General features: G+C 45.7%; 1 protein-coding gene across 2 annotated transcripts in view; it reads right to left on the reverse strand.

The window, feature by feature from the left end:
• CUL4A (cullin 4A) overlaps positions 1-13,111 on the reverse strand; it is a 69,069-nt gene that overhangs the window by 9,713 nt on the left and 46,245 nt on the right. For both annotated transcript variants that reach the window (XR_012900369.1, XM_075918528.1), the window contains 4 exons: positions 9,743-9,853; positions 8,764-8,849; positions 7,661-7,768; positions 381-494 (listed from right to left, as the gene is read on the reverse strand). Coding sequence is in view for 1 of the 2 variants with exons in the window: in XM_075918528.1 (XP_075774643.1) it covers positions 381-494; positions 7,661-7,768; positions 8,764-8,849; positions 9,743-9,853 (419 nt within the window). In the remaining variant the exon portion in view is untranslated. The remainder of the gene's footprint in view (positions 1-380; positions 495-7,660; positions 7,769-8,763; positions 8,850-9,742; positions 9,854-13,111) is intronic.

The following is a 13,111-nucleotide window of genomic DNA, read 5'->3' on the forward strand; positions in this document are numbered from 1 at the left end:
GCTAAGATTAATAGTCAATCACTAGTTCCTTCAAAATACTATTAAAATTTTCCTTTTTTTTTTTTTTTTAAAGTTTCTTTCCTTTTACAGGTTTCTCTTCACTAACAAATGAGTCTTCTTATTGCTAAGTCATTGCTAAAAGATGTTTCATTCAGGAGTTTTCATGTGCTTAATTAAAATACCACATTCTATATAAATGTATTTATATAATGGTTATAAAATCTGTAACACTTTTCTAAATAGTGAATATAGAATTTTGTTAGATTCTAGTCTTCTCTGCAAAAAGTTTTATTAAGTAATGTAATGCTAAAAAGGCAAGAGGTGCCAAATAAGTTATTTTATTTAAAGCAGATAGTTAAGCATTAAATAAACAAACATACTTCCTTAAATTCTGCTTTCAAGACAGCATGCCCTAAAGTGGTCTGCCACTGAAGCTTTCGACCACTGTGTTTTCCAAGATAAAAGGTCTTAAATACCTCTTGAAGCTTAACCATCTGAAAGAAAAAAAAAAAAAGAAGAGGAAAAAAAGTTAGCATATCTTGACCAAACATATTCTCACAGATGATATTCACAGAAGTAGTGTGTTAGGCTCATCTTAATATTTTAAATGGAAGTTTACACAAAAGTAAAGTTCAGGGGCCAAATCTTCCCTCATTTGTGCCAGACTAAACAGAGCAAAAACTGATGCCAAAAGTTGCTGCTCATCATTCATATAATTTCCCTGAAATGAAATAAATATTAGATAAGATAAACCCAACTTCCCATTGAAAAAAAAGAATATATACCAAAGTGGTGTTTTCATCCTGGACCTACCATCATCTGTTCCCCACATATGATGAAATTGGAGGAGGAAGAGAGGAGAGAAGGTTTTTAAAAGCCCCACTCCCATACTGAATTCTGTTCCCAAGTCCCCATAGATTTTAAGACCAGGAGGGCTCGTAGGCTGTCTACATAGCAACATTATTTCAAAATAATATAGTCCGTATCTCCACAGCCAGCAGTTATTTCAACATAATATCGAAAATGTCAAGCTGGAGGACTTTTTACTCTGACACCTGTAATCCTCATTTTATGAGTAAGAGAAGTTGGAGGAAGAGTGCTCTATTTCCAAATAAGTGCTGCATAGACAGCACCAAAACTCGAAATAAGCTATTTCAAAATATGCTACACAACTGACGTAGCTCAATTTGTGTAGCTTATTTTGAGTTTAGCCCTGCTGTATAGATGCACCCATAGTGATCATACTTCAACGGTTCTCAATCGGTGGGTTGTGATCCAAAAGTAGGTCATAACCCTATTTTAGGGGGGCTTGCCAGGACTGTCTTAGACTTGCTGGGGTCTGGGGCTAAAGCCTGAGCCTTACTACCTGAAGCTGAAGCCCCATGAGCTTCAGACCTGGGCAGTGGGGCTCATGTTATAGGCCCTCTACTGGGGTCTGGTGCCCTTGGGCTTCAGCTTTTTTCTTCCACCCTGCTAATGGTGATGAGGCTTAAGCTTTGGCAATGGGGTTCGCACAGGCTCAGGCCCCCACTTCTGGGGCCATGTAGTAATTTTTGTTGTCAGAAGGGGGTCACAACTGCAATGAAGTCTGAGAACCCTGGATCTAATCTGACTACTCACACACTGCAGGCCACAGAACATCATTTACTCCTTCCTCTAATAGACTCATAAGCTCTGGATGAATTACTCAAGTCCTCAAATCATGATTTATAGATGTCGAAGTTTACACAGAGTCCACATTATTTGCAAATCACCCATGTCCCATTCTGCAGAGCAGTACTAAAACTGCCCCAGGATTCTGCCAATCTGACCTGAGGGAAAATTCTTTCTCAATTCCAAATATGGTGATCACTTGAAACCAGAGCATGTTGGCAAAATCCACAAACCAGATGCCTGAAAAATAACTCTTTGTGACTCCTGCGATTGGTTTGCCCTCCTAACTGCAGCCAAGGCTGCTTCCAGCATTTTATGTCCCATTTCTCACTATCCTATTCAACCCCACCATTAGCAGCAGTCCACTGAGTTTAAGGACTCCATCAACTGTCTGCCTGAACCTAGGGGACTAAAAGGGCAAAAGCTTCTTCTGCCTGTAAATCCAGGGTCACAGCTACAACCATTGTTGGATCTCAACACTCAGCCTGCCTTTTCAGCGAGGTAAGGGTGGGGTTAAGAAAAATGTGTATATTTGACAGAACCACTCAATTAATTTAATTACTATTAAAATAGGCTTTGCAATATCTGGTAACTGAAGTTATCTCTTTACAGTATAATTTAATGTAAATAAAGGGTGTTTTTTTGAAAGCAGAAGGGTCCTATGGACTTAGACACTGGGCCCAGGTGACTAGATAACCAGTGTGAAAAATCAGGGGAGGGTGAGGAGTGACAGACGCCTGTACAGTAAATCTTCGCTTAACACGTGCCCGCTTAACACATTTTCGCGATAGCACTATTTTTTTGGGGCAACATTTTTCGAACAACACGACCCATCCCTGCAATAACAGGATGTCCCCTAGGGCCGGCTGGTGGCCGGCAGCTGCATGAGGCTTTCCCTGCAAAGTGGCAGAGGTTCGCCACTCACCGTGCTGTTCCCCGGCGACCCCCTCTGGCTGGATGCTTCGCTCCCTTCTCCTCTGCCCCCCGCTTGCAGCTGGCGGCTTGGTTTCCCCAGCTGGCCGGTCACTGGCAGCTGCGCGGGGCTTACCCTGCCTCTGGAGGTTCTCCGCTCGCTGCACCATTCCCCGGCGACCCCCTCTGGCTGGATGCCTCGCTCCCTCTTCTCTGCCCCCCTCTTGCAGCTGGCGGCTTGGTTTTCCAAGCTCGCCGGTCAGCGGCAGCTTCACAGGGCTTCGTCTGTCTCCTTACAAAGCTGCAGAGGTTGTCCGCTCACCGTTCAGTTCCCCGGTGACTCCCTCTGGCCAGATGCCTTGCATCTGGCCACAGGGGGTCACCGGGGAACTGCGCGGCGAGCGGCAAATCTCCGCCACTCTGTAAGGAGGCAGACGAAGCCCCACGCAGCTGCTGGTGACCGACCAGCTGAGGAAACCCAGCCACCAGCTGCAAGCCCCCTCCCCTGTCCTTCCCTTCTCTTTCCTAGAGCCAAACGCCTCCCCTCCCTGCTATAACCCAGTTCCCTTTCTCCCCCAACCATATGTCCCAGTCCCAGCTGCTAACAAATGCAGACTGGAGCCGCAAGCACGCATGCTCTTGAAACGCAACCCCCACCTTTTCCATTATTTTCAATGGGAAAATTGACCCCGCATAACACGTTTTCACTTAGCACGATCATTCTCTGAAACATATCTACCGTGTTAAATGAGAAATTACTGTAATTTCTTAGTTTCCTTTTAAACAGAGACACAAGAAAAGATGTAATTTAAAATGAAATTCCCTTACATGGGTCATGAATAGGGTACTACCAAATTCACAGACATGAAAAAACACGTCACAGACTTTGAAAGCTTCCCCCATGAAATCTGGTCTTTTGTCCGCTTTTACCCTATATCAGGGCTACTCAACTTTGGAAGCTCTGGGGACCACAATGATACTCTCAGCACCTGCTGACGGTCGCAACTTAAGTGTGGTTGCATATATGTGCAATATATATATGCAAATAGCTTCTTTCACATTGACAGGCATGAATATAAAGCTTAAGGCAAGACTACACAACACACAGGCCCCATGTAAGTCAGTTCTGCGGATACTAATAAAATGCAATATTTACCCGACTTCCTCCCTATAACAGCACTTTTAATGAGCAATGACAGTCCAGGAATTTAACTACTAAAACACATATCAATAGAAGACCATTCTATTGACTACTTTTTTGTTTTGGCTCCAACCCATGGGCTGCCTGATGAGCCCCACAAAATCCCAAACTGCACTGCAGGCTGCAAACAAATGGGCCTCATGCGGCCCACATGGTGAGTAGTTCTGCCCTATACCATAGTATGTCTACACTGCAAAGTTAATTAGAAATAACAGCCGTTATTTCGAATTAACTTTAATAGCATCTATACATGCTAACCCATAATTCGAATTTGGTAAACCTCATTCTATGAGGAGTAATGCCAAATTCAAAATAGCTCTTTCGAATTAAGTGCTGTGTAGACACTTAATTCAAAATAGGGGGCCTCCAGCCCTTCCCGGGGAGCCCTGGTGACTACTCTGGGCACAACCAGGAAAACTTACTCTCCTCTCCCCCAGCCCAGGAGCCATTAAAGGAGTAGACCCTGGCCACAGTGCCTGTGCCAGCTTCAAGCCTGCCAACCCAGAGCCAGCAGTGGCCACTGGGGCCCCTGACCAGTGGCCCCAAAACATGAGCCAGCAAGCCAATGGCAGCCAGCCCTCCACCGCCCCCCAGGAGCAATTTGCCAGCTCCCAGGATCCTGGCAGGGGCTGGAGAAGGCAGACACCTTCCTGGTCCAGGGTGGAGATCATGGACCTTATTCAGGTTTTGGGGGGGGGATGCCCCCAACGTCCATGATCTCCGCACTATACGGAGGAAAGCGACTGTCTATGGCAGGATAGCTGCCAGCCCAGCTACCAAAGGCCACATGAGAACCCAGGAGCAGGTTAGCCTGAAAGTCAAGTTGGTCCGGCGAGACCCCCAACCCTGAGCTTCTCCTACCCCTTCTTCCCCTTGCTTCACCCTTCCAGCTCCCTCCTCCCAGGTTTCCCCCTTCCTTCTCCCACCCTCTGTCTTTCCCCTCCCACATCCTTTTCCCAGTCTCCCCAGAGATTCATTCCCCTCCCCAGTTTCTATTTTTGAACATACATGTCTTTTATTTGACATCAGGAAGGGGGGCTAGGGAGGGATAAGTGGAAGGTTTTGAGGGAGGAATGGGGCACGAGCCCCCGGTGGGGAGGATTGGGGAGGCTCTGAGGGCTCCTTGGGGTGGACACTCTCCCTCAGGGGCTCCTGGATCCTGACAGCCCTCCCGATGGACCCCCCTGGGTGGCAGCCTGCAGCAAGTGCAGCTGGGCTGATGGCAATGACCCCACAGGAAGCACCGGCGTGCCCAGGGGCAACTCTAGCTCCATGTGGCTGAGTGCTGTGGTGTCCCGAGTTCAGGCACTCAGGGCACTCCAAGACAGGACTGCTTTGCTGTCCGTCATCAAGGTAGATAAGCAAGCGGGGAACCCTGAGAACTGTCTGTCCAAGGTGGGGGTAGGGTTCCTTTAAGCACAGAGCTCAGTTAGTCTCAGGCAGCAGCCCCCCACACTAAGTCCTAACCTGATGCCCTGCCGGCACTGGTTCCGGCCATCCTTAACTTCGGTTCAGGGTCCACTCAGTGTGGACGTGGTATTTCGAAATAGCAAAATGCTATTTCGAAACAGTTTTTGTGTATAGATGCGTTATTTCAAATTAGCTTAATTCAAATTAACTATTTCGAATTAAGTTAATTTGAAATAGCGCTGTAAACATACCCATACAGATTTCAAAGGAGAAGCCAGCATTTCTGGCCCTAGAGGAAGTTGCAGGGGGAGTACACTGTTACTTTAGCGGGGGCAGGGTTACCATATCGTCTCCCTTCCTTCTTGTGCTGTCTTCAGAGCTGGATGGCCAGAGATTAGCAGTTGTTGCCTGGTTGCCCAGCTCTGAAGGCAGTGCCTCTCCAGCAGCAGTGCATAAATAAGGGTGGCAATACCATACCATGCCATCTTTACTTCTGTGCTGATGTTGGTGGTGATGCTTCCTTCAAAGCGGGGCTGCTAGCCAGCAGCTGTCCCTCTCTAGCTGCCCGGCTCTGAAGGCAGAACTGCTGTCAACAGAGTGCAGAAGTAAAGGTGCAAACAAGCCCTTCCCTATGCATATGCAGAATATGCAGCTGCATAGGGCACATGAAAATTTGGGGCACCACTGGGACAGCAGGTAAGAGTGGATCGGCTCCCTCATGTCCATGTGCAGGAGCTGAGCCATTCTCGCTGGGTCTGTGGTGCCCCAAATTATGGTGAAATGTACTGAAAGGGGCAGGGGGGGGGATGGTTACCTGATTGCCACCTGAGTCCAGGGCTACAGACGGAACTGCAGAGCCCTTGGGCAAAGTGTGGAGGGACCGGCTCTGAGACCCAAAAAAGGCAGGGCTGCAGAAGGCTCTTCCCCAGCCATTCCTTCAGCACTGTGCTCATGCTGCCCAGGGCTCCAGGAGTGACTTAAAGAGCCCAGGACTCTGATTGCTATTGCAACAGTGACATCAGCCAGAAGTCCAGGACCCTTTCAAACTGCCATGCCCCAAGGCAGCTGCCCTTTCCCCCCAATCCCTCAACCCCTTGTCCGCTGCTGTTCCTGAGCTGGGCTTCCAGGCACTGGAGGCTGGAATGCTCCAATTCCCAAGAAGCCCAAAAGCTGAATGACAGCCTCTGCAGCAGGCAGGTGAGGCATTTGACCCTCTCCTTGCTGCACTCTCCCACGTAGTGTCCTATGGCGAGGGGAGGAGTAAGGGGGAGGGCCAGGGCTGGCCCTACCATGAGACCAACTGAGGCAGCCACCTCAGGGGCCAGATTGGAGGTGGGGGGGGAGGCGCCACTAGAACCCAGAGTGTAGAAAATTGTGTCTGCTGCTGGGCATATGTAGGTAGCAGAGCAGTACCATGAGAGGAGTAGAACAGGAAAAAGACAGAATTAAGACCTTTCAAAATTTTGGCCCAAGCAAGGGGGCATGGGGGCATCATTTGAGCTCCCTGCCTCAGGTGCCAAAATGTTGTGGGCCAGCCCGGGGGGAGCCCTGGACTGGGGACAGGAACAAGTCACATGGGGGGGGCCATATAGGAAGTGCACATAGAGTCCCATAAATTCTAGGAATAGCCCTGTGTGCATACTAAAAAATACCTCGTTCATTCTATTTGAACGACATACCTTTTAATGTGTGCCAGCAACATCAGAGGTCAGACTGATGTACAAAAAGAGTCACTCTCACTGGACTCAAGATTTAACATTACACTCTAACCAAGAGGGATATATCCCTACTCCACAATCCCCACCCCACCTGCACCATCATAACTAGCCCCTCACCCAGTCAGCACCTACACTCCCCTTCTGCAGAGCCCTCCACATCCCAATCCCCCGCTAACCTACAACCACTTTCACATGGACCCTACTGGAGAGTTCCATTCCTCTGCATCTAGAACCCATCTCCAATGAGCTCCTGTTTATCTAGAGTCCACCCTCCTACCCCCCAGCAAGCAGTCTGCACCCAGACTGGGCCACAAACAACTTTGTCATCCCACACAAAGCCCTTCCACACCTGGATCCTGCTGGGCTGAACCTGCCTGCCTACATCTTGCATGCTTGACATGGAGGGGCAGGGCCTCAGGGTTTTTTGGGTATAGGCCTGGCCCTTGTGTTGTGTCAGTCAGGTGCATCCTCCCCACTGAGTCTGTGTCCTGTGGTGGTGGGGGGAAGGGCTGCAGGGTGATCTCACCTCTCTGCAGTCAGTGACCTGTGCTTTCCACTGCCATGCTGGAGCCTCCGCATTTATTTACTGACAAGATTTGCAGAATTTTAAAATATTGTCTGCCGAAATTTTTTAGCGCAGAATTCCCTCATGAATATCTAGTTATAAGTAATTGAAACAGTTCTAATTTAATGTGTTAGGCAACATTAATATTGAGAATTCCATCCCTCCACCACAATCGACAGAAATTCTTGTTCAAAGACTCACCTCTGGAGGTAAGTGGACTTCCATGGGTGTATAGGTTGGCCAATATCCCATAGTAAGTATATTTACCGTCAGGTCTATATTACCTGGATCACTTTGGTTCTGCATATACTGAAATAAAATTAAATTAAAAAACCCAAACCCGTTAAAAATCCTGCTAACACAATAAATTAAAAATAAACTTGGAAAAGTATATGGCATCTGTTAATTACTATCTATAGTATTAATCTTTTTTAACTGTAAATTAATTTTGACATACTGAATTAATTCTGGCAAGTCATTAAAACACTCATAGAGCTGACTATAAACCAAAAGTTGAATTTATGAAGCATTTCTCATTGAAAATGTCTTGAAGCACTATGCAATATAAAAATCTGATCAAAACCAAGTTATTCCTACAGTAAACATAGACAGTCTTAAGTTTCTTAAAATACTGATTGCAATTGGAAATTATGTACACCAATAGGAAGTTTTCTTGAGGCAATGTCCTCAGATAGAAAATGCTTTTCTTCTTACTGTTTTGCAGTCATGCAAAGTACACTACATACCTACGCAGTTCAGAACATAGTGAATGTTGGGAACAAAATGGACAAGATGACTATCAATTAGGTCTATTAGATCTGTTCTAAAGGACTTCAAAGTCAAAAGAAATGAAAAGAATCCATACAAAAATAATTATAGGATATTAAGATAGATAGATATTGGTACATTTTGAAAGAAATGCAGTCTAGATAGTGCCTGGGCTGAGCATCCAGAGAACATAACGACAATCCACTCTGAATGGCATAAGAACGTTCATCACTAAATGTAGGTCGTTCATACTGAACTAGTAAGAGCCTGGCAATAATTCTCACATGAAAAAATGGCATCTTATTAATTTTAGAGATGGATCCAATAATACATTTAGAGACAACATTGCATTCAGACTTTATTATTAAGAGACAAAACAAAATCAAATGAAACTAGGGCTAGATAACATCCCAGCAGATACACTACACTATAAACAATCTGTGGAAAATCTGTTTTGTTGTGGTTTAATTCAATACAATTATGTGACCTCATCTAACTAGTATAAATATACTACGCATAAGTGAAGTTAAATTTACCTGCTTAAATTGAATCATGACATCTTTTGAAAGTTCCATATCCTTGAACATTCCCTCCAATTTGCTGGTGAAAGCAGCACCACATTCTGCCACACAAATTAAAGTTTCCATGATTGCAATAAACATAAAACAAATAATAAAGGTTTAAGCTTAATGTTGAGCCAGCATGACGGGCCTTGAGATGCAAATCTAGATAAATTTACTCCTGCTCGTTCTGCTTCTTACTCATCTTTACACTTTCAATTGTTCTATTTCCCTTACTCAAAGTAAACAGGAAAAAAATAAAATTAACCTTTAATTGTTTGCAGCTTTTTCACTTGAGAATCACTTCAAACCATTTTACCACAGTTTGAAGTGTAAACCTCAGTTAAAATAGCAAGCTGTGTGTAAATCCTGCATTACTACTACTTCAACTGCAAACCCAGACCACAGAAGGGGTTGTGTCACTCCTCACCCTACAAGCCTGAGAGCTCCCAATGCTGTTGTTGTTGTAGCTCCCAACCTGGGACACTCACATCTAGCCTATCACACCCTGAGTGTGTGCTAAGACAGCTGATTCAGTAGTTCTGATTCTAGCCGCCCACCTGTAGCCCCACATTGGATTCCACTAGCCTTGGTTACAACACTTGAATGTGAGACCCCCACACTCCACCTGTTCCAAATACCCCTAGAACTATGTGCTCCTGGACACATCAGAAAACTGTAAGCCTGTTCTCAAAAGTCCTAAAAGCATACCACAGTTACAGCTTAATGTCACAGATTCAGATTTCCAAAATAACTCCACTACCATTTAGGCATCTAAATTAAATTTCCATATTTCCTTGAGCCCAGAGCAATCAGCAGTACCCATTCTGAACAGTGGGAGCTGTAGCATGCTCATCTTTTATTTGACAATCTGGTCCAGTCCCTTTAACATAAATAAAGATTCATATTTAAAAACCAAAGGAAGTAAAAAAATTCAATGTTTGCAGCTGCTCACCATGTTTAAGCTTTGACAACATCGACTTCTCAGCATCTACCGAAGCACTTTTTCCAACCAGCAATCTTTTGGCCAAATCTTTCTTATAAAATGCCTCAAACACATCTTTACCTGTATAGATAAACAACAGCAACAACAACAAGAAAAAAAGCCTGAGAAATGAAAAGTTACATATTTATTCATCTTCAATTATACAGAAGTGTCCTTCCTCTTGACTTGCTGAAAGGTGGATATATCTGTACATTGACTGGTGTTATTCTTTGAGATATGCTGTACACATATGTTTCACTAAAAATTTGTACTTGCTCCCAATGTACTTGAGTTGTAGATTTTTGGCTGCACACATGGCCCTACTCTTCTTGTACACCAATCTGAGGGCCATTGCCATCTCACTCTCTGTTCCTTCATACCACTGTCCAACATCCGAAGCAGTGGGGAAAGTGGGAGAGATTATGGAAAATATATGTGCTCAGCATATCTCAAAGAATAACAATTACCACAGAGGTAAAATAAGCATTGTTTTTGTCCTTGGAGTGATTGCATGCATAGCATTCCACTGTAGGTGACTCATCAGCAATTTCCCCTACAAGTGATGGGACTTTTTTTTTTCCCCACCAAATAATCCAAAGATCACAACACTGACTTACCAAAGTTGACGTTATTTCATGAAGCTTGAGAAATAGTGTTGTTTCTGAAGAAAATATGTAAAGATGACCACATTGTTGCCTTGCATATGTCTAGAAATATTGCTCAGGAAGGCTGATGAAACAGCCTGAGCCCTCGTAGAACGGGATTCTAATGTTGATGGAGGAGGAGACTTTAGTAAGGTCATAGGAAAGCATAATGCAGTCCCAAATCCAATAAGAGCTCTGTAGAGTTGTTCCAGGGTGACTTATACCTCTTTCAGAATTGGCCACAAAGAGCCTAGGGGAAGATCTGAATGACTGTACAATCCAGATAGAATGCCAAAGCTCTGCAAACATTGAAGAGGTAGAGACTCTGATCAGCTTTGGAAGCGTAGGATTTGAAGGCAGAAAAAGCTGACACCAACTTTGGTATACATTTAGGGTATAGCCTAGGAGAAATGCTGCCTTTATGGCTAACGATAAACGAAAGACAATGCTGAAAGTTTTGGAAATCTCATTGCAGAGAGGATTGCAACCAAAAACAATCATCATAGGTAGCCGTAGGAAAATCAGAGGTTAAAAGGGAGAATCTTTTAATTTGGCTAGGACTAGACTGAAGATCCTATGAAGGTACTGAAATGCTCACAGGAAGATAGAAACAGGTTTCCAGATTTCTTAAGGGTTTAATCAAAAAAGAAAGAAAAGATAGAGAGGTCATTCTGTATTGCTGAGAAGTGAAGTGGATTCTTACTAAACTAACTGAAAGGGTGGATGATTTCAGATGCAGTCCAGCATGTGTACGATTTCTGTATGGAGAATGAAATAACGGTGGGATTACATCCAGATCAAATACCAGAGGGGTAGCCGTGTTAGTCTGAATCTGCAAAAGCGGCGAGGAGTCCTGTGGCACCTTATAGACTAACAGAAGTGTTGGAGCATAAGCTTTCGTGGGCAAAGACCCACTTCGTCTGATGCATGCATCAAATGTGACATGCATCTGACGAAGTGGGCTTTTGCCCACGAAAGCTTATGCTCCAATACTTCTGTTAGTCTATAAGGTGCCACAGGACTCCTCGCTGCTTATCCCGATCAAAAACCTCTTTCATTTTTTGGGGGGAGGGGGTACTGGGGCAGGGACCTTGGGCACAGGTATAATTTGACTTCTATTTGGGGACAGGGGAGGTCCAAGCAGGGATCAAACCCACTCCACATGGTGTGGTCCAGGGAGGGAGTAACACCTCCACCCCCAACTCACCTCAGGAGCCCACCCAGCCTGAGTTGGGGGGGACGACCAACATTTATAAACTCAAAAGTTGGGGGCTCAGCTCCAAAAGCTTGAGAACAGCATAAGGTGGAGGGTGGGGGTAGCTAAGGGCTGTGTGCAAGCAAAGGGTAGCTCAGGGTGCAGCTAGAAGTTGGGTGTAGCCAGGTGGCATAACTCAGGGTGCAGGGAAGGGGCAGTTCAGGATGTAGGGAGAGGAGTTCTAGAGGTTGTGTGCCAGGAGGGCTCCTCTGCTGTCCTGGTTCCTGGACTCTCCACCATCCAAAGGTGGATGTTACGTCTGCTTCTGTGGGGACAAGGGGGACTAGGAGCTCAGGAACAGCTTTACCCCTGAGCACCAGCAGAGGGAACACTTCAGCTACCTGCTCCATGGAGCCAACTAGAGCAGTAGCTGACCCACACTCCTTGGCTCTAGCTTCCCACCTCCGACCAGGCTGGAGATGGGGAGAGAAGGAGAAGGGGAGAAGTTGCTCCAGGGACTGCCCTGCTACCATTTTGGGGAGGCAATGCCCTTTATGCCCTCCAACTCTGCTCAGGTGCTTAGGGCTTCCAGGAGGCACCAGAGCTTGGGCCCTGAGATTCATCCTAGCTGCTCCTAGCTTCAATCTATTGGGGGAGGCAGGGATCAGGACTTCAACCCTGTGGACAGCCTCAAGGATCAAGGTTTCAACCTCAGTTCCTGACTTCAGCTCCACAGGGGGTGCTGGGGTTTGGAGTCTGGGTTTTGGCCTTTGTGACCTCACAATAGTGTTTCCTGTAAGCTGGACACTTGGGCAGCCATCCAGGAGAGATTCAAATGCCACCCAGCTGATTAGCAAAGTGCCCACAGCTTGCCACATGTGTTTCTATTGGTGATGCACACCTACGCATGCCTCGGTCCACCTAACAACATGTATTCTGTGTTCCCATAAGAGGGAACACTGCCCCGTGGCCCACTTGAAGGTTGAGAAAATGTGGCCCTAGTGAGTCCTTGGTGCTGCTTGCCAAGATGACAAACTTCTCAGGACCATAATCTCTCACACATATTTAACCAGAAATTATTCACACGGTGAGGTGGAGAGATTGACGGTTGGCATTCAGAGACTTGTCCTGATAACATTAGGACATAGGAGATTTTTGTCCAGGATAAAATTATCAGGGGTCTGATAAAGCTGATGTAGATCCATGAACCAATACTGTTGTCATGGCCAAGCTTGTGCCACCAGGATTTATGTTGCTTTGTCTCTTTTCATCTTCCTGGAGCACTCTTCGAATGTGAGAAATTTGGGGGGGAGGAGGGGGAGAGGCAGAGAGGAGGATGCATAAAGCAGATGAATAGACCAGGGAAGAAGAAAGACATCCAGCATGGAACTTGTGCTGCAGCCACTCTGAAGCAAAATCCCTGCACCTGTTGTTGAAGTATGTCACAAATAAACGTATTACTGGGTACCGGTATTCCTTTTAAGCTAAGTGCTTAGGTGA

The sequence above is a fragment of the Pelodiscus sinensis genome, chromosome 1 (assembly GCF_049634645.1).
Source record: "Pelodiscus sinensis isolate JC-2024 chromosome 1, ASM4963464v1, whole genome shotgun sequence".
Classification (NCBI taxonomy): Eukaryota; Metazoa; Chordata; order Testudines; family Trionychidae; genus Pelodiscus; species Pelodiscus sinensis.